Source organism: Pecten maximus, chromosome 4 (assembly GCF_902652985.1).
Source record: "Pecten maximus chromosome 4, xPecMax1.1, whole genome shotgun sequence".
NCBI classification, from domain to species: Eukaryota; Metazoa; Mollusca; class Bivalvia; order Pectinida; family Pectinidae; genus Pecten; species Pecten maximus.
In genome coordinates this window covers 28,104,216-28,127,975 of record NC_047018.1, presented here as the reverse complement: position 1 = coordinate 28,127,975, position 23,760 = coordinate 28,104,216, and the positions used below count along the sequence as shown (strand labels likewise).

General features: G+C 35.6%; 1 protein-coding gene across 1 annotated transcript in view; it reads right to left on the bottom strand.

The window, feature by feature from the left end:
* Nucleotides 1-23,760, bottom strand: part of LOC117325710 (choline transporter-like protein 1) — a 69,620-nt gene that overhangs the window by 29,450 nt on the left and 16,410 nt on the right. The window contains 3 exon segments of the mRNA XM_033882132.1: nucleotides 646-747; nucleotides 14,271-14,294; nucleotides 18,564-18,614. Coding sequence (XP_033738023.1) covers nucleotides 646-747; nucleotides 14,271-14,294; nucleotides 18,564-18,587 — 150 coding nt within the window. The 5' untranslated portion in view covers nucleotides 18,588-18,614.

Below are 23,760 nucleotides of genomic sequence, written 5' to 3'. Positions count from 1 at the left end.
TGTAAAATGAAAAGACATTTAATTCTTTTGGAAGGAATAATAACTTTTGCCACGTACATAACACAAAAGCTTATCCTGACAAATCCATCTATGATGAAGGTTCAGTGTTCTGCCCTTTACAATATATTGCCTGGTTTATGCATTATGATTTGATCTTTGGCACCTTCTGTGAAAAGGACACAACTTTGTCTATGTTTCATTTCATTATAACTTAAGTTGCAGATTTGTAAATGAGAGGTTAATGGTGGAAAGCTTTTGTACTTTAAGGAAATTATATATATATTTTCTTTTTATCAAACAGGGCACCTCGACCTTTGACCTCTACAACTCTCCAGAAATAATTTTGGAAAAAAAACTTTGACACCAAAGAGAACCTGCAATCCCCTGTCTTAACATTGCAACTGGAAGTCATCTAGTATAATTTCATGAATGAAAAGAAACATGTTTTGAGTTTTGATATGGTTACCAATGTGATTATGTGGGCCGTTGGACAAAGGGCATTTGAGATCAGTAAAATTGAATTTTATTTGTGGCATTATACTGCTTATCATGATATATATATATATACATACAGTCTCTCTATTGCAGAATTTCATACCATCTAATTGGTTAATATATTCAGAAAATGTGGATAAAAACACCTACCATGCCTGCCCAGAAGAGGATGAAAATGATGAGGACAACAATATCAGTACATCCTCGGTTCTTGATAGGATTAGTCAGTTCTCTCTTCTCCTCTCCATCCTCCTAAAAAGAAAACAAAAATTTAACTTTTTTGGTACTTTTCCACATCAAAATATTGTGTGTAACAGCTATAAATAGGTGAGAATGCATCACCACTATCAAATATTCGGATGTGTATTGTAAATTAATCTCAAGTCCACCTCTAATTTAAAGTATTGAGGAATGTTTCCAAGTCATCATCATCTTCAGTTCAATGGGGAATTCAAACTGTATTTTTATTAATGGAATGGTCTCTTCAGAAATATTATCATATAAACATGCTGTTCATGGACTACATTACTTTAACATATTCTGATTCTACAGAAGAAGTTTATTGTTGTATGCTGACAAAATGAAAAAACCTAGAGAGATGCTGCTTACACAAGAAGAAGTTATAACATTAAATATGACAAAGAAGATAAAGGTAGCTTATAAAAGACCAATAAAAAGTCCAAAGCCAGAAATTAGGAATTTACTATTGAACAACCTCAAACCAACAATACCTTATCAATTTCCCCATTCCAGTAAACCAAGAACAATGGGTCTTCATAAATCTCTCATAATAAACCAATCAATTATATTTGACAAATCCTAGATAATAATTCAGTTATCCCATCTGTATTATTACTGGTCTGTTCTGCCACGTTATAAGCTGATGAGATGTTATAAATAAATGATGGCCACGCATACAACACACAATGCGTTGCCTTGGTAATAAAAAGCATAACTTTTACTGACATAAGTTTGAATGTTTTAACTTAGTGTATTTTCTATTGTGATAAATAGAATCCCATTTCAACGAAGTGATATGTAATCTATTGATCATACTAATAATTTTATTTTCCAAAAGGATCGTGACATATCACATTATGATATCTCATATCAAAATAGATTGTATGCTACCTATGTAAGTTATGATGATTAAGAATGCTCTAATGGTTTATTTTTAATTACCACCAGCATTATCAGGACACCTTAGATACCATTTTTGGTCCCATGTGGGTGTTGATTTGAACAAACTAGAATTTAGTGTAATCATTTGGAAAATATGAAAGTTTAAGCATCATTATGTTTAACTGAGAAAATATTTTAAACTTCATTTGAATATGTATGCATCCTTTTGTCCTATGTTATACTAATTAAGTAAAACATTGAATAGACACAATGAAATCTACCATCAATTTCAATCGTAATGTATATAAGATCCTGGTTGATATTAACTGTACTAATTAAGATATTAAAGCAGCTACGAGTGCACAAAGTCATAAATAAATATTATGTATTAAAAACTTGTGTTCTATCTAATATTTACAACCAAAACAACTCTCATCTCTGCATAATTAGATATATATTTATATATATATTTTAGTAATTGACAGTTACCTAGATAATAGACAAGTCACTTCTATCTACACTGGGAACTAGCTACCCTACAATTACCTCTACATAGGTCAACCACCATCTGTGCATGTTATGGATTCTAATTTAAGGTTTGTATGAATCAACTGTATGAGTCTTTTTAATGGTTTATACAGCATTTTAAGTATGTTGTTACAGTGTTCATTTTAGATTTGTGAAAAGGGGGGCCATTGGGCCCCCTTGGGTTGAAAAAATGGGGTCATTGGCCAAAAAAGTAGGGCCAAGGTAAAAATTACACGAAAAATAATTTTAGTCTGACCACTAGTACTGTTATAAATTGTTTGTTTTTTTGTTTTTTTTTCTAAATCTTCACATGCACATCAAAAATTCAAATGTCAGTCAATATCACATCAAGAAACATTTAATAAAAGTAATGAAGTATTACCAGTATAATTTGTTTTGTTGTTTTTTTTCTTAATCTTTCACATCAAAATTCACACAATTTCACATCAATGAAATGAATCATTATGATCCAGGAACAATGAACTCATCAAAAGGACCAGTCTGATCCAGAAACTTAAAAGTTGGCATCACTATTGTATGATCAAACAGTTCAGAGTTGCTTAGTTCATTTCATAACAAGGAACCTCAAGTTAGGAAAAGATTTTTCTTTGTTTCTTTGCCTTCCAGATTTTAACACTTTCACTAAAGTTAAACTCTTTAACTGGCAGTCCTTCAAGTGATACAGTTAACAGGTCATCAACTGTAGATGGCTTTATCCTGTTTCTGTAGCTAGTTTTGATTCTGTTTTGTCCACTAAAGCCACGTTCACAGTCAGCAGTGTGAATGGGAGCTGTCAATGCCAGGCCAGCTAAGGTCAACAAGTTGGGGAAATCATCCTTGTGGTAAGAGTTGATAAGACTCCACAGTACAGACAGTTTGTCCCTGGGATACCCTGAATTGAGCACAAGAGGTTTCAGCTGGTTCCATTCTTGTTTAGTTTTTTCTGTATCAATTATAGGATCAGTCTCCCCTTCTCCGTGCTGCTGGGTGGTTCCAAAGTGTGTGCAAAGGACCTCTATCTTCTCATTACCCCATGCCTCCAAATCTGACTTGCTGAGAAATGAGATAGGTCTCAATCCAAGGACACCATATGCATACATGATGTTACTGTCTTTCTTTGGGAACCTGTCATTCAACTTGGCGATCAGGCTTTCAATAAATTGTACTCTGTTTTTGTTTACATCTTGTGGCGTCTTTGTTATCAGATGTCCTTTGAAGTACATTTTACCATCAGTTTCTATCAGGTGTTCCTTAAGCTGCCCAAGATATGTGTTCTGTAAAGTATCTCCGTTCTTGTACTTCTCCAGTGTAGCAATACAGTTGTCTACAGAAACCTGTACCATCGCAACATCCAAGTCAGTTTTTTGGAACACTAGGCACATTTCAGTAATGATAGGAAGGATATCCATTAACATGTATGTTGTTGCAATGAACTTGTGGTTGGCCAATTTCCTTGAATATCCCTTAGCCTTTGCATCCTTTTCATTTGCAAACAAAGTGATAAGAGAATCTAGTGTTCTATATACTGACTCAACTGCTTTGTAAATTGACATCCATCGAACTTCATGGACTTCCCTGACCTTTAATGTAGGCTCTTCTAACAGTGATTGTATAGATGCCAGCTTCTCACACCTATTTGCAGATGCTTTAAAGAAATAAAACATTCCTGTAAGTGTCTCTTGGAATTCTTTTATGTAGGGTACATCACTTGCTGCTTGAGAACTGACAAGTGCAAGTCTATGTGCAATACAGTGGAAATTTAACATCATTGGGTTTTTCCTCATCAAATAACCAGTTACACCCTCCTTTTTACCAGTCATGACTTTTGCCCCATCACTCCCTAATCCCATAACTTTACTCATGGGAACATCCCTTTCCTCCAAACAAGATATTAATGCCTCTGCAACAGCTTTTCCAGTTCCATTTGCAATTTTCACATTTTCAATGAAATGGGTAGAGGGCTTATAAGTGTCCGGGTCTAACACACGAGCATACACTACCAGTTTCTTCTGCATGCCAATGTCTGTGCTCTCATCAGCAAAAATACTGATAAATGGTGATTTTGTTAACATCATGTTTATGTTACCTCTAATTGATGATGCGAGTGTTTCCAACATGTCATTAGCTGTTGAATCAGAAGTGTATGTAACATGCCCTTGAGATAGTTTGTCAATGTTTGGACAGTCGTTTATTTTCAAAAATTCCATCAAACTTGAATGTTTATGAAGGGGTAAGTTTTCCTTTGCAAGCCAATAAACAGACCTCATAGCTACCGACAGTGCATTTTCTTTTTCATTTGTAACGTTTTTAATTGCTGTGACAAAATCGGATTTCATATTTTCTGCTAAAACCGCAGCCTTGTGATCCTTTCCATCAGCATGCCTAGTCAGAGTGCTAGTACGGAAATTGGACGTACCTTCGGTCAAAGTGTTTACTTTCCGATGCTTTAAACACAAACTACACTGCATCACATTTTTTTCTTCGTTAAATGTCACCCATGAGAAGAGAGAAAACCATTTGCTCTGAAACACGCGGCCCGATGTCGATGATTCCGTTTGGTCCACCGGCTTATATTCAGTAATTTCAATGTCGGATTGCTCCGTATTTTTCACTGAAGCACCGTCCGATTGCGTTGTGGAATCATCGATCGTTCCGTCATTGTTATTATCTGACCGTTGACTCACCGAAAAATAGTGTAATACAGTTCGTTTTTTACTTTTCACGGACCCATCACACGGCGTTTTTCTTTTTCCCGAAGACATTTTTTTATGTTTACTACAGAAACGATCCGAACCAATCAAAATCATCGTTAGGTTACATGTCTCTATCGACCAATCAAATACATCGTTGTATCACTCGAGGCGCGTTCGGCATGAAAACCAACAAAACAACAACGGAGATCGATGATACGGCAGATATTTTTGACTTTCGCTAAGGAATGGTCCATATTTTTTGTTGCGCCCGAGGACCCCGTGAAACATCAATTTATGCGCCTAGTGATAAAAAATAGCGCCAATGGCGTGATGGCGCGGCCTAAAATGAACACTGTTGTTATATGATGTATTGGACATAAACAAATAATTGGATGTAAACAATAAACTTTTTTTTGGTAAAAACAAATATAATTGCATCAGGATGGGATGGAATGGGATGGAAATGGACCCGATGCAATGGGACGGGACATGGGTAACACAATATATATGCCTCTCCCCCCCTCCCCCCCCCTCTGTTTTGTTGGTGGGGCATAAAAAAATTAAAACTAGAAAGAATCTGTAAGACATAAATGTCCCCGCTGCCACTAGACACCCAAAACACAGTTTAGTGACCATGAGGATCGAATCAAAGCATCGGGACTGGATGGACATTGGTAACACTAAATATAACCCCCCTTTTTCATGACGGGGCATAGAAAAATAAAAATGCAAAACTCCTTATTTCAATAACTGGGTTTTTATCTTTTTAGCTGGGCAGGCCAGATTTATTCACTATACTTTATTTTTTATTCTATTTCAGGCTCACTATTGTTTACAGCAATTACATCAGGAATCCAAAGTAGTCTGAAGATGTATGTAATAGCATCTAATCTGTCCAAACCACTTCCATCATCACCACAACAGTAAAGTATAGAGCTGGGTTTATGACAACACCCACCTGTTATATCACATTTGGCAGATCTGTTATCTCCATCATTCTCCAAGGGAATAGCAGGGTGATGGTGTGTTCTGGCCAATACATAGCTCTTTGTTGTGAAGTAGTTACTGTACAGTATATGTATTTTTTGGCAAGCTCATAAAGCCATATAGCTATCATACACATGGTCTGCTGGTACAAAACTCATAATGAAAGCCTGTTAGTAATCAGCAACAATGCTCTCTTTATACAAGTACACGTAAATATAATGAGATTTAATGGACTTAAAATAAATAGTTCATCTATTACTTTTAGATTAATTTTATCACTTTCCTTTTGAGACCAGTCCCTACAATCCCCTAAATCACCTAAACACACAAAAAATACATACATAATCAGTCATCTGCCATCATGGAAGCACAATATTTGAATTCATTTAATTTTTCAAAGGCCTTGAACTACTATAATATGAAATGGTACAAAGAACTACAAGACCTGTCCTTGAACAAATATTACAACATATGACCTTGAAACAACAGTTGTCAGAAGAAAACATAGCTCACCAGGTGGGTTGAAATTCCGATTTTTTCTTCTTTTCAAAGTAGGTCAAATGTCAAGGTCAAGGTCAGTAGGTCTGCAAATGTAATACCAATGCAAAAGACCTTGTCACAAGGAACACACGTCAAATATAAAAGCCCTACCTCATACAGTAAACATATTGTGGCCAAGGTTAAAGCTGTTTATAAAAACTTTTTAACATAGCTGTCTACGGACAACGATGCAGACACACACCGGTGCAGATGATGGGCCAGGGTATATCAATGGCTCCCCTGGACTTCATCCTGGCGAGCTAAAGGTTCTCCTACAAATATGACCTTGAACAATGATACTTCAACTGACATGATCTTGAATAGGAAACTCCTTATGACATGACCTTGAACAAGGCATTCTTACAGACATGACCTTGTACAAGGTACTTCATCTGGCATGGCCTTGAAGAAAGGAACTTCTGTCATGACCTTGAAAAAAATGAACTTCTGACACGACCTTGAACAAAAGAACTTCAACAGTCATGACCTTGAACAGATAAAATCCTACTGACAATACCTTAAAATGCCCTTGAATATTTGTATCAGGCCTCATATATATATATTAGCAGAAACTTATTATACAGCAATCCATTTTCCATATATAAATATCAGCTACTCTATATAAATATTAACATGAATTGTACTATACTGAGAAAACAGTACCACCATATTCTTATCTTTATTCCTTTTTCAACATTTTACTTACCCCTCTAAAATATGCACTGCCTTTTACTACAATATGTTTCTCCGAGGATCAATTTAGACCTTACCCTACTTTACATCTCAAGTTAGAAGTATTGAACACCAAACATGGGGAGCCGAGAGCCAGGAAGTATACAGCAGACGTTACCAAATTACACCTAATCTTCCACCTTCTGTATACCTAAGCATGCATTATCTCTATTACATTATTCATAGCACAAGTGCCGACCACATCTATTTCTGAGGAAAACGAGCCAAACAGAGAAAAAAAGTAATTTAGAAGGTATACCCAGACATTGCATAAGATATCCTATATTGAGTAATTACATAACTGGTTAAGCTATAGTTCACTAAGTTTCTGATCAAGGGCTGCTTTTCATTAACTATTTATTCATGACTCAAGTCCTAATATGAACAAACACCCTATAAAGAAAAAGATTTGTGAACAATTTATTTTTAATTGAATAAAGACAACTTTGTTTTCAATCAATGAGATGATATATTTAGCACAAGCTAATTGATCACACATGGTTCTCTCTCACGGATATGCAACGTATATAACCGGTATAGACTTAAAACACAACCAATATACCTCTAAAGCTTTGATATAGCACGGTATAGACTTAAAACACAACCAATATACCTCTAAAGCTTTGATATAGCACGTATAGACACAAAACACAACCAATATACCTCTAAAGCTTTGATATAGCACGGTATAGACTTAAAACACAACCAATATACCTCTAAAGCTTTGATATAGTACGGTATAGACTTAAAACACAACCAATATACCTCTAAAGCTTTGATATCACGGTATAGACTTAAAACACAACCAATATACCTCTAAAGCTTTGATATAGCACGGTATAGACTTAAAACACAACCAATATATCTCTAAAGCTTTGATATAGCACGGTATAGACTTAAAACACAACCAATATACCTCTAAAGCTTTGATATAGCACGGTATAGACACAAAACACAACCAATATACCTCTAAAGCTTTGATATAGCAGTGTAAAAATTATCTTATTTTGAAATATTGGCAATACACACATTGACATCAACACATCATGTTCTGTAAGATAATGATATCAATCACACACATTAAGTACACATCTCCAATGTCTATGTATATAGAGACCCCAGAGGATAAATGTCAGTGCTAAAACACAGGACAAATAATATCACTGATGGCCAGTGTTAAGTAGCTATATCAGAACAAGTATCTTTTTGTTCATGGATTCTGAAACCACCATTATGGTTTCATCGCTGTATACATTTTGTACATAATAAAATGACAATTTTCTATATCTTTAATGGTCTATGAACAACATGCATCTACTACAAATAATCAGGCTTCCTATAATAGACAATGGGTAATATTGAGTCAGTCTGTTCATATTGACTAATCTATAGATATATACCAGCCATTATTGAGTAATAAACAAAGTTAGAACAGTAATTGCCCAGTTTTGCATGACAATCATATTTAATGCTCTCCATATAATGTTATATTATGTAAATAATACAAAAATTTAAAAAAAAAAAACAGACAGTTCCATTTACCAGTGGAAATGAGTGTCTAATGATAATGATTAACTTATAATGAGTATCAAAATGTATTTTGTTTTATTCTGATAACATGCCTTGAACAATGGAGGGATCACAGTCTTTCTGATTCCCTGATATACAGTACTAGTATAAAGGGCTGACATGGAGGGACAGTTTACTGAATCCCTGATATACGGTATAAAGGCCTGACATGGAGGGACAGTTTACTGAATCCCTGATATATAGTATAAAGGCCCGACATTGAGGGACAGTTTACTGAATCCCTGATATATAGTATAAAGGCCTGACATGGAGGGACAGTTTACTGAATCCCTGATATGCGGTATAAAGGCCTGACATGGAGGGACAGTTTACTGAATCCATGTTATATAGTATAAAGGCCCGACATGGAGGGACAGTTTACTGAATCCCTGATATACAGTATAAAGGCCCGACATGGAGGGACAGTTTACTGAATCCATGTTATATAGTATAAAGGCCTGTCATGGAGGGACAGTTTACTGAATCCATGTTATATAGTATAAAGGCCCGACATGGAGGGACAGTTTACTGAATCCCTTATATACAGTATAAAGGCCCGACATGGAGGGACAGTTTACTGAATCCCAGATATACAGTATAAAGGCCCGACATGGAGGGACAGTTTACTGAATCCCTGATATACAGTATAAAGGCCCGACATGGAGGGACAGTTTACTGAATCCATGTTATATAGTATAAAGGCCCGACATGGAGGGACAGTTTACTGAATCCCTGATATACAGTATAAAGGCCCGACATGGAGGGACAGTTTACTGAATCCATGTTATATAGTATAAAGGCCTGACATGGAGGGACAGTTTACTGAATCCCTGATATACAGTATAAAGGCCCGACATGGAGGGACAGTTTACTGAATCCCTGATATACAGTATAAAGGCCCGACATGGAGGGACAGTTTACTGAATCCCTGATATACAGTATAAAGGCCCGACATGGAGGGACAGTTTACTGAATCCATGTTATATAGTATAAAGGCCCGACATGGAGGGACAGTTTACTGAATCCCTGATATACAGTATAAAGGCCCGACATGGAGGGACAGTTTACTGAATCCATGTTATATAGTATAAAGGCCTGACATGGAGGGACAGTTTACTGAATCCCTGATATACAGTATAAAGGCCCGACATGGAGGGACAGTTTACTGAATCCCTGATATACAGTATAAAGGCCTGACATGGAGGGACAGTTTACTGAATCCCTGATATACAGTATAAAGGCCCGACATGGAGGGACAGTTTACTGAATCCCTGATATACAGTATAAAGGCCCGACATGGAGGGACAGTTTACTGAATCCCTGATATACAGTATAAAGGCCCGACATGGAGGGACAGTTTACTGAATCCCTGATATACAGTATAAAGGCCCGACATGGAGGGACAGTTTACTGAATCCCTGATATATAGTATAAAGGCCCGACATGGAGGGACAGTTTACTGAATCCCTGATATACAGTATAAAGGCCTGACATGGAGGGACAGTTTACTGAATCCCTGATATACGGTATAAAGGCCTGACATGGAGGGACAGTTTACTGAATCCCTGATATACAGTATAAAGGCCCGACATGGAGGGACAGTTTACTGAATCCCTGATATACAGTATAAAGGCCCGACATGGAGGGACAGTTTACTGAATCCATGATATACAGTATAAAGGCCCGACATGGAGGGACAGTTTACTGAATCCCTGATATACAGTATAAAGGCCCGACATGGAGGGACTGTTTACTGAATCCCTGATATACAGTATAAAGGCCCGACATAGAGGGACAGTTTACTGAATCCCTGATATACAGTATAAAGGCCCGACATGGAGGGACAGTTTACTGAATCCATGTTATATAGTATAAAGGCCCGACATGGAGGGACAGTTTACTGAATCCCTGATATACAGTATAAAGGCCCGACATAGAGGGACAGTTTACTGAATCCCTGATATACAGTATAAAGGCCCGACATGGAGGGACAGTTTACTGAATCCCTGATATATAGTATAAAGGCCTGACATGGAGGGACAGTTTACTGAATCCCTGATATACAGTATAAAGGCCTGACATGGAGGGACAGTTTACTGAATCCCTGATATACGGTATAAAGGCCTGACATGGAGGGACAGTTTACTGAATCCCTGATATACAGTATAAAGGCCCGACATGGAGGGACAGTTTACTGAATCCCTGATATACAGTATAAAGGCCCGACATGGAGGGACAGTTTACTGAATCCATGATATACAGTATAAAGGCCCGACATGGAGGGACAGTTTACTGAATCCCTGATATACAGTATAAAGGCCCGACATGGAGGGACAGTTTACTGAATCCCTGATATACAGTATAAAGGCCCGACATAGAGGGACAGTTTACTGAATCCCTGATATACAGTATAAAGGCCCGACATGGAGGGACAGTTTACTGAATCCATGTTATATAGTATAAAGGCCCGACATGGAGGGACAGTTTACTGAATCCCTGATATACAGTATAAAGGCCCGACATAGAGGGACAGTTTACTGAATCCCTGATATACAGTATAAAGGCCCGACATGGAGGGACAGTTTACTGAATCCATGTTATATAGTATAAAGGCCTGACATGAAGGGACAGTTTTCTAAATTCCTAATTACAGTGTAAACAATTTCTGAATCCCTGATATATACCATGCTATAAAGGTATGCCTTCTTCAAAATGACAGCTTTCATGAAGCAGAAAATTCTTTTACAACAACAGATAATAGGGAATTGTCTGACAGTGTAAGATCTTTTTTCAGCGATCTTTTTGGTTTCTCCATTTATGTATACCATACTCAAGTAGCTTGCTATGTTGTTGTATATACATGTACAGCTCCCATGGAGTGATGATTTCATGGAAGAGATGACAAGGACTGATCGTCCTTTAAAGGGATGAATAATAAATGGGAATGCAAACAGGTTTAAACCATCATTCCATATTGTCATAAACAGTGTAATAAGGGAGTCCCCAGTGCATGACTGGCATACACAGGACTCGTATTGACATTTACAAGTACCTCTGCTCCACTCTGTAAACTAATGCCTGACTGGCATACAAACTGGTGCTGGTGTGTTTTTCTATCTTCCTTTGTATATCATGGGTATGCAGGTCTGAGATGTATTTTGAGTTGTCAGCATGCAATGTGATATGATAGAAGACATCCCCAAAGTGTAGGCAGATCTGCCAGACTCTTGGCAAGATATTGACTGATCAATCACGACAATGAAATACAGAAATTCTGGCCTGCAAGACCTTGTCGGGGTCTTTAGCCCCTCTTTTGGTATCAAAGTGCCCCATGCTTATGGCTACCATTATGTTTTTTCTGGGGTCCAGTTTTATTGACAAGAGGTCACAATCATCATCATCCTCAGTTCCTGAGTATGTAGTATAAACTGCTGATCTGTCAATAGTTTATGGTAGACAGCAGGGTTTATTAAATATCATCACAAGACACATAGCAAACATCCCTCGAAAAATGAGAGTTCCCCATAGAACCCTGAAACTGTCAGTATACAGAATACAGGTGATTTTACACTGTGGTCAGACAGATTTATAATGCCTGGGAGATTAACGCAAGGAAAAGTTTACCTTTCACGTGATATAAGTAATTATATATGTCTAATGTCACAATTAGGCTAGTGATCATGATTTCTTAAAATATCTCTTCAACTCTATTTACATCATGTAGTTTGACTACAACTCATCTCAGAAAGAATGTGAGGATTCTTCCTCCATAAATAAAACATAATGATAATGCATAAAGCGAGTATAATGTAGGCCCCAAACTTTGCCTCAGTGGTCTATATCACTTGTTTGTAAACAACTTTAACCTGACAATGACAGTAATAACTTTGACTAAACTTAATATGCAAAAGGTTGACAGTGAACATATTTGCTTTTTATTTAACAACTGAATATGCATGTCTAAAATTTATCTATATTTTGCATGCTTTGTATGTTGACAGTATGGTCTTTCTTATTCAATTGTTTTTGTTTGGGTTGCAGAACTTTATTAAATATTCCTGAGAAATCTTTCAATTGTCCTTACATATTCTAAGTGCTCTTTTGAATACATCCATCTTGACTGCAGCATCAGTCTTGAACTTTTTAAAGGAAATCAATTTTACCCAAAGGTGTCCCCCCTACAATTACTAAGAGAAGGATGCATAAATTGAATGTTTAATTATCAACCTTTCAGCACTGTTTCCAATCAGTCCTCACATCAGTTTCTTGAACCTTTAAATCAACATCAGACCAGCTACAGCTAGGGACTTTGCTAACATTACTCTACCAAGGACAGATGACACATGTGTACCTACACATTTTATTAGAGAAACTGCCCACATCCCATCGACATTTGATGATTCATGCTACAATATTATGAGTTTCTGCTGGTACAGGCTTATACTAAAACATTTATACACCTAAGATTCTGAAAACTATTTTTTGTAACGTGTTTTACAAATGTTTAAGCCGTTGGTTGATCATCAGATTATGCATCAATTATTTGCTTATTTACCAAGGCAAGCTTTTAATACAAGCTATTATGAAGCTCAATCACCTCAAGAGTTGTCAGAAGACAACAAAGCTTGATGAGTGGGCTGAAATTCAGACATTTTCTTGAAGTAGGTCAAATGTCAGCAGGTCTGCAAATGTAGTACTAATATAGGTATAGTGACAAGGAATTTTGTCAAATAAATCGCCCTATCTGGTACAGTTAACATACTGTGAACAAGGTTAAGTTTTTAAAAGTAGGTCAAATGTCATGTTCAAGGTCAGCAAATATAGTACCAATGGAAATGTCATGTGCTAGAAACACACATAAGAGACTACCTAGGCTGTATCCTCATTAGTAATGACACAACACTATTTAACTTTAACCTAGCTGTCTACTGACCATTTGCTCTTGTCTAGGGAACACTTTTTAAGAAATTGTTAGTGCCTAGATGGACCATGACCCCTGTCCTTCCCAACCACTATGTAATAATGACAATGCATACCTTTGACTCAAAGAAGAAAGTGTCCTTATAACGTAACAATTCACAATGGAATAGAATGTACTGAAAATTTTACTAAACTACAAAACATGTGGCCAGGCATGGGTTTATTACTGGGTAAACACAGTTATGGCAGTTTTAAAACTGTTTTATGTTTTATAATACAGGTAAGACCCCCTAAGTCCTTGATAACCTGTAAAGACCATGGAAAAATGGAATTAACTTAGGTGTATTATACAAGTTAACTTAAATATATTAAACTGTTATACATCTTTCAAGAAGACTTGTCCACATTTTCTGAATTAGCCCCATATCTATCCCCATATATATATACATGAGTGTGTCATGATGATGATGATAATGAATGACATTTGCGTTCAGATCATGGTAAGATTTTGACCAAATGAGCTTAAAATGTACCATTGTCCTTGGTGCAAGCACAGCTCTACATTATCAAACTTTATACTGTAGCTGTGGTAAAGGTACATCAAGAAAGCAAAGAAAACTTGTGTAAAGATTGGAGTATTTGGTAAATGTGGCATCATTTGAGCTATTTACAAGGTATACTTACCACTAAAGCTGTTTCCTCTGCCTCCTACATAACAATATCAGTAGTAAATGGGACGGTGCAAAATTCAAATCTGCATACAATTGGCAACAACTGGACGGAACATTATATATGCCCGTCAAATGCCATTTAGTAATGTTATATACTATCTTTCATTGCAATGAGATTTGCATCATCTTATGGATTTAAGATGCCATGTTGAACACTCACCTTTCAATATAAAGTCAATTTTCAATTTTCTAACAGTTGGAGGAATACCAGTAATCAGAAGTGTTACTTAAAGCCACATACTCCCGAAGAAACATATATCAATGTTTACATTTTGAGCTTTTTACAGTTTTCGGACTTGATACATACCTAACAGATTATCATGAATCAGAAACTGAGAGAAAATGTGTATTTATGAAAGTATACGGGGAATTCCAAAAAATATAACTGTGGCTTCCGGACCAAGTTTCTCTGAAAATTAGTCCCACAATGCAACAGCAGGTTTTACAGTCTATACAAAATGGAGGAATGCCTAAAGCGTAGACCTGCGAAAACGCAGACAAATTCTGCCAAGAAAAGACGCAAAAGTGAGTGGAATCAGCAAAACCCAAGGAAAGGATATTCGTTGCAACTTAGCGAGAAAAGAAAAGGGAATAGACTTGAATTCCGATTTTGCCTGACGTCTATTGGATTGCTGGTTAGCTTTTGAACATTGTCAACTTCACCGATTTAAAATTTTATCGATGTTTTGTTGTATGCACATTGCTACATTTTAAAATTAAGTATCTAACTATAAACTGTGTTTGTTTATTTTGTTCAGTTATTACGCGAATATTCTCTTAATATGTTTAAATGAAAGAATTATTAGGCAAAGTTCGTGTATGCTCGATATGTAAACAACAGCCATTTGTGTAGTTTATGTGCAGCGCACGTTGTTATAGCCTCTTTCTTGGCTCTGTGACAAATCTTGCAATAAATACAAATGCAGCAAGTTATTTTTATACACGGATGTCTCAAGGAATCCCCAGTCAAGCGTCCAGGCCAGTGGTCATTTTAATGTTAGGAGAGCGTGAATGAGCATCTTGGATTGCCATTAATACATGTGTGCAACTAGAATTTTAGGTTGTTAGGGAGTATGTGGCTTTAAGTAGTCTCCAACTCATTAAACACAACTGCCTATAAAGACTCAAAGCAGGGGTCAACATTAACTTTTTTCTGCACTTGTCCTTTAAAGTAACATTTATATTCACTTGTCCAAATGGAATTATCACTTGTCCCACTTGAAAATTTTCAATTAAGTTTAATGATGTTTTTTCAATGTCTGTGTGTCATGCAGTAAAACGATCATATTACTGATATTTATTGGTGTTTTGTCCAAGTTACAAAATGAAGAAGAAAAAAAAAATGCTACTGACTGCCTATTTTCGATTTACAGAAACTAAAGTAGTAGAATAGAAATAAACTGACTAAAACATGAACATAATTGTAGAAATGCAATAGTGCATAAATATCTGAAAGTGAAATACTATTTATGCTAAATCTTGCAATAAATAGCAAGCCTCATAGTATCAGCATTATGTCGCCACTTTAGTCCTTCAAATTCACTTACTATTTCCTTGTACGCTTTAATTCATATTCCATTTTTTTCCAATATGCATATTCAATTCAAAGACACCAATGGGGCTGATTGAATATTTTCGAAAAACATGGAAAGTTAAGTTATCATCTGCATAGTGTTCCAAATTTTCTTTTTTTTTTATCATATGTATAAGGTGAAGTCTTGTGAATGTTGATTTTAGAATATAAATAAACAACACGAAGACAATATTTGTTACTTGTCCCATCGGACAAGTGTTTTGATACATTCACTTGTCTGACAGCAATTTAGTCTGGTACTGGACAAGCGGACAAGCCTTAATGTCGACCCCTGCAAAGAGATCAGCCAGGACAAAAATCGAACACTGGAATAATCAAAGGACATCAAAATAAAGGGCAATAACTTATGCAAAAATAGTTGAATCAAAATGCCTTTCAGGGAAGCATAACTATATCAGGGTTATGAAAATAAAGTAAAGTTTGCCAGGTTTCAAAAGATTGGTCAATAAATGTAGATCTTTGGACAACCAAAAGTTTACATTCGACAGATGAAAGTATAAATGAATACTATATCCCCTCCCTGACTTCGTCACAATTACAAGGGGATGTCTAAACCTTATTCTCAACAAGTCTGCATGTAAATTATTACTGATGCAAGTAAAGGAAGCACAAAGTGTGAAGTCCTATTGCCATGAGACAATGCAGCTGAAAATAATACATTTGTCATCAAATACTATCACCTTAGGTAAAGAACAAGTTCCAATAATTATTAATCAAGACTACATCCGAGCTGCAGATATCTGTCGCTATTTTGTGATCAATTCATCTACATTCAGCAACAGAGTTATATAATATATTATGGGTGCATACCCGTACGTTGACAATTAATTCAAATTGACATTCACTATTGACAAAATGTATAGGTACCTCTTTTTCAAATTAAATGTCAGCCTTGCATGTCTTAAAATTAATTGAAGACAAAAACTAAATCACATGTTCACTGAATTTCAATTAGGTTGATTCAATGTGATATTTTACCACTATAAGCACTGTAAAAGAGAATGGGTTGAAGAGTTTTCCCTCCTGGGATAGAAGTTACCATTGTAACAGGTTTAGCTGGAATAAAAAGAGCCCATTGTAATCTATATCAATTGACATCTGTTATAATCAAGTTGTACTGTGAGCTGATCAATAATAGGGAAGCTAGTCCCGGACTACATTCTCTCTCTGAGGTATAATGTAGATGGATTTCACAGATTTTCTGTCTTTAGCTTTCAATTCCAAGAATTTTCAAGCACCTTGCTATCCGTCTTTGCCTACATTTCCTACTACATCATGTCCCCGAGGTGTTCTACATACATAAATACACTGGTGTGAACAGCTCCACTACCTCATTACAGTTAAGCCTAGACCTTTAAGTATATATAATTACCCTTGCCAATTCTTTCTTTTACCCCAGACATATATAACTAACTCTCTTTATGCAACAACCGCTCTTCTTAATAAGATGAATTGTTAAGTCAAAGATGCTTGTACCCAATATATACAATGAAGTATTCTTAGACATCTAAGTCACTGTAAGTTGAACCATATCCCATACCAAACAGGTCTCCAAGTCTAAGGGTATTTCCATTAAATAAATTTTGAGAATATGACCTGGATGTGTCAATTTATCAATGAATCAATAATGACCTAGTCCTTAAAATAGTGTAAATGGTATGAGTCAGTTGGTAAGCAATTCAAAGTGTTATGGGTTTTTTCCCCAAAAGATTACTGCTTTTATGGATTTACGAGGTTTTTCCGTATTCTGCAACTAGTAAACTATGCATGTCACCAAACCGACATCAACAGACAATCAAGATGAGCGTCCTAATAACATCCATCACTAACCATCCAATGACAGCTGGCAGAAGGAAACAATTGTCAACAGAGTAAATGAGAATATCTATACACACTAACAACACTAAGAGGAAAATAATTGACACCTGTACTGTATCTGTACTCCATATATATAGGTGTAAATGTACAGCAACCATACGAGATCTTTAAGAACCCTCATCAGAGAAACATGGATCAAGGTCAATGGACACTGTTTTTACATACAGAGAATACAAACATAATAACAGACGGTAATTCTAACTAAAAACTAATAAAATAAAGGCAAAACAAGGAAATTCACAGAAAAATAAAAACTGGAATTTTTATGTCATAATGAGCTTACTTAAATATTCCACAGTACGATTTTAATACTAATTTCTTTTAAGGAATGCTATTGACAGTATTGTGGCATCTTGTCAAGATCAAATTGCAAAAATGTGGAAGCCTTGTCCAGAATAATCCTGGAAATTTCACTTATGTCCTGAGCTTGTGATATTAGAAACAGTTAACTCTATTTTATCTTAATATTATTACGTATGTTATTGCAACATACACTTCAATGAACTACATACATAAGCCTAATAGTGGAGACCAGATCTATCATTGGATCACATCTTATAGATCAACAATGTTTGAGTAACCCTGTCGACAGACTTTACCAATCGGATATGGGTGTATTCTGACATCATATGATAAGCGTAAAGATATCAGTAAAGAAATTCAAACATTATTATATACCAAAACACGATCGAGTGTTGTTGATTGATAGCACATTCAGTGACATCATGGTCTACCAATATATTGGCCTTGCACACTTCATTGCACAGAGCTTACCTTAGCACAGCAGCACCCACACATTGTGACAATCTGCTATCTTCTGATCACCTGCAGGAGAAAAACACAATCATTATGTCATATTACCACAATGCAAGTCCTGAAGTACAATGTACGTATTCATCCCTAATTGTCGCATACCAGTTAATAACTACCACAGAGATGTATGTAGCGGTAATAAACATGGCCTATACCATGTGTCTGTGTATATGTACACACAGCTGTATTTATAGACGGGTCACACAGGTATCTGATGGTCTATAACCTTTTTACAGATCAATGCCCACATACCTTAGTGACATTATTTCCCAGCTCAGGAGTTATCCACTAACTCATTAACAACTATGTCTACTCATTCTGTTAACAACACTAGGTATAGGGCCTCTTGTCTCTTTGAAATTGTTGAAAAATAGAAATTACACTATAAATCATACTCATTGGAAATTAACTTTAAATCTGCTCCTTATTGATAACTCCACGACACTCATTTAACACCAATAACACCACACATACTTATCTATTTCTGTAATTTCCTCTTTATCATGACTTATGCATTGCTGATGAAATATTTGCAGCATGCTAACTTCTTTAGCTCTCAATTCCTGCTGGCAATTGTACATATGTGACTGTAGACTAAAGCTTAGTCTCTTGATTAAATATCATCATATTTGACATCTATTCTATTTCCTGTTGTATATGTAAAGTATTGACAGATCCAGCAACAAGTCAACAATCTACAGACCAATGTCTTTACTACAGAAAGTATGCATCATAATACGTAACTTATCCATGTTCGTACAAGTAAAGATGACATTATTTGAACACAGCAGCATTTCAGTTATTTCATCATTGTTCTTATCTTATCCCAGTCAAATATCATTTGGGCAGCCATCATGATTCTTTAGAAGTTGTTAGTGCCTTTAACACATTCATTCTCATAAGTTTGGATGTGGGTATGCCTTATGGTCATTTAATCTAGTTAGGCACACTTGACATTTCTTTATCAAATAAAACTGAATTCATGTCGAATATGAATGCCAGTACTTGTACTTATCATTCTTTAGAAAAAGTGGTTTAAGATTTTAACACAGTTGACCCATGACACCTTGAATTAAACCTAAGTCATTTATTTTCACTAAAATAAGTTATGGGAATCGGTTGAGATTTCAACATCAATGATCGGATAAAATCGGTTAGTGTCTATACCGATCCATTTTCAATTATTAATAGGTTAGCCAACCGTAACATAATTCTTAAACAAAATATTACTTTTTCTTTATTCCGGGATTGAATAGGCCTATTTTCTCTGAAGCAAAGTTTGCGGCCATTTTGATTTTATTCAAGCTTTACTCAAGTAGTTTCGCTTTGACCTTTATTTTCTATTATATCATTTCAACTTTATAATCTTCATTAACAGTTACCATATGGATTTTTTTTTCTTTTTTTTGCAATTATTTTTTTTTTGCAATTAATTATAGTTAAATAACATAATTGGTGAGAAATTTTAGTTAAGAGTAAAATGACAAACTTCCATTCTCTCTTCAGTTATGAAAAATGAAAGCAGAATTTGCAATTATGGTTTTGAAAACAATCATCGATGTTGACATCTCATAATCGATCATCAAGAATAAGTTTCCTTTTCGATTAGATATAAATTATAATCGATAATTGGGGAAAACACTACGGTAATTAAAATAATTATAATTGTGTAGTGAACTTGAATATGCATGGGTCAAAGTAACTTTGGCTCTTTCTTCCCATCAAACTACATGTACATGACCTTGACCTTTCCAGAGGAATGATATTCATTTGTAGATGTTTTATAAAAAGAAGTTGACAGTGGACGATGGAAATCGTGCCACATGGCTATAATTTAGATTCATAAATCAGGGTTTTAAGCTGATTTGACCACAAAATTTGGTATGTGCCACTGGGCATGGTTAATGAGGAATCCAGGGAACCATTGAGGGACCTACACCAAATCTCATTCATCAGACTATCAGGCCTTATTATAGAAACATTATATAACTCTTTTATCTTATTTTATGTCAGTCAATTTGTTGTATCAATTCTCTTGCCATAGCTGGATTCAGTCAGTACTGCTTCAATGACTGGCAATCTTTCTCGATACATCGACCTAAACACTGGAAAGTTATGGATGCTATAGTCACAATTTATTTGTCCAGTACATGCAACACTTGTCAATAGATGCATGCAGAAAACATACCCAACACTGAGTTTTAAGCAGAATGCAAGACTCTATCATGGTGCAACAAAAGGATCAATTGTATGTGTTTATCATCATCAATTACTAAGGAAACTTGGAATCTTTTTATGTGAGCCAATACCATGGTGTACATGAAATAATTTGAAAATTTGTAATCCTTTATGAACCATGGATTTAATAGTTAATTTACCTTGTAAGAACAGTCAAGACTTGATAATCCAGATATCACCAGTTCCCTCGTCCCGATATATATATTATTATCATTATCATAAATTTCCATTTGATCATAGACAGTACCTAGTATTATCCACCTAATTTCCTATATCCAGCCACTTTTAGCTAGGAATGAAAGCGGCTTGATTATTCATATTCAATTTGTTTAAATACCTTGCAGATTAAGTCTCTCATCAATTAAGCTTGTATCCAAACTTATATACGTATATATACATGTAGTACTATATTGTATTTGTTTAAATAAGGCTCAGCCTCCGAGATTTATTTTATGATAATAAAAAAAAAACAAAAAAACTAGCTCACAATTGATTTACACATAAAACATATTTGGAAAATTAAATATGACATGTTTGAACCAATAGTATTAAGAGAATATAAAAGAATGTTTTTCTTTAAGCCAAATAAAACATTTACTTTTCATAAAGTATTTGAGGCAATGGAACCACTCAGCAGGTGATTTTTTAACATCTTTATTCAATATAAAATATTCTATGAAAGCCGAAATGGGGTGTATTTTCATATTTTCACTTTTTATCTTCTTTATCTAAAGGATATCAGTTTCCTGTGATTTATTAAATCCACCATATTTTTTTTCAAATATAAAATCAATCCACATACAAATATGTAATCAAGGCTATTCATCCACTATACAAAGACATTACAAATGGCTAAATAACCTGAAGACTGTGATGTGTTCATCTTATACTTGTATATATATATACATGTATTGTGAATTACTATTGAATCAAGACAAGACCTTTCCAGAAATTGCCAGTAAGCCATTTTAATGTAACTTCACTGAGGCAAAGCACAATATCTGTGACAAAATTAGACAGATTGCTTGATTCAAGAGTGTCTATATATGTATAAGTCTGGAACCAGTCTGGTTGTCCACAAGAGACGGTTGACGGATGGATATGTGCCATGTGAGCATGGTTGTAGACGAACATCACACAATAACCTATGACAGAATTCCCGGGAAGAGGAGACTTTAGTTGTTCCTTAACAAGGCAGAAGTGGCTAAATTGGATTGACCATTGCCACAGAATTACCTCAAACGTCGACTGTATGACTGTACTTGGCCGCAGGGCTCCAGCTTGTGCGGCAAAGGGTAAACACATTAAGGAAATAGGCAAAGAGCAAAAATCAGTATGAAAAAGCCCACATGTAGAAAGTTGATGTATTTTCTTGAGGAAAATTAACACCATCACAGGTTGATAGTGAATTCTAGTCTGCTTCAGGCGGGTAATGAGGGAAATTACAGCTCCGCCACACGCGTCCCCATCATTCCCTACCCTGATAGATGAGAAGTCGCAGCCTGCAGAGGCCATCAATTCTACAATGGTATCTACCATTTATCACAATAATTTTTTCGTATCTGATTTGTAAAGAGAATAGAATAGGAGTGGATATTTCCGTCGCCACATTGGGGATCTAGTGATTGCACATTTGTTACACTCTGAGAAAAACCAGTTTCCAAATACGCTTTTGCTCTAGTGTTTATTAATTCAGTTGGTGTAGAGCTCGAGGGAAAAAATATCAATAAATCTCAATTAATGAAGCTTCCTTAGCTTACCAGTAATTATAGAGCACAGCCTCCTTAATGTCACAAAAGTGGTACCTTTGTTGACAGGTCGGACCCATGCCAGAACCAAAATACCTTTGGTAACCAATCACATAATAATTTCAGCGGAAGATATAAAAACAGATTCCTGTAAAAAGAAAACTTGTAAAAACTAAAAACGTGATTTTCTTTTTCTATAAATCATCAGCAAAATAAAATGTTTAAGTCGTAGCCTTCTAAACTATGATATCCAAATGATAAGATCAATTGTGTTTAACTTAAATCTGTTTCACTTCAATCTACAATATTGTATAAATAGTCAAAAAGTATTTTAGGTCTGAATTAATAAATGTTTAAAAACTTTTTTTCACTGCTTTGCTTTAATTTACATGTACAGTGGAACTTCGTTAACTCGAAGTCGACGGGACCACGAAAAAACTTCGAGTTATCCGAGTGTTCGAATTAAGCGAGTTATCGTTTTTGGTGAAAAGTTTGGTCAATATTTGTCAACATTATAGAATCTATAATCATTATAACTTCGCTCTGTCGCTCATCAGTTTAGTGTGAAGACTGGTCAATACATGTAAATATATATGTAATGTTTCGTTATGTCACTTGTAATTTGGTGTAGTTTTGCCGATATACAGTCACGATAAAGTTTCTTTCACTTAGTCACTTCAATAACGATCTGATGTGCAAGTCATGTTTGCAAAAGGTAAACGATAAAACGGAATTCGACAAAATAACAAGTTATTAATGTCAAAACAAATAACCGTTTAAGTTTAACACAGATTGCATACAAAACGTAACAGAACCATTACCTTTTATTGGACATATATATAAAATACTGTTTGATCGGCCTACTTACTTTTTATTGATAACCACGCCATTTCCATGTGTATTAGCACCGGAAGTTGGGCTGCGCAATGTTACTGTAACTGAGTTGGCGTTTCATCCGATTTAATAGACAGCACTGACCGTTACAGTTGTACTCTGAACACCTCGGCAGTAATTACGCTATTGTTTCAGCAGTTTAAAGATTTAATAGGCGCCGGTGACTGTGTCATTTCTACACCTGTAAAAACATCAGCCGGGTAGATCTACCGGTGTGTACTGATATCGGCGACCGCCTTGGGAAATTACCTGATGTAAGTAAAGCAGTACTTTTTATC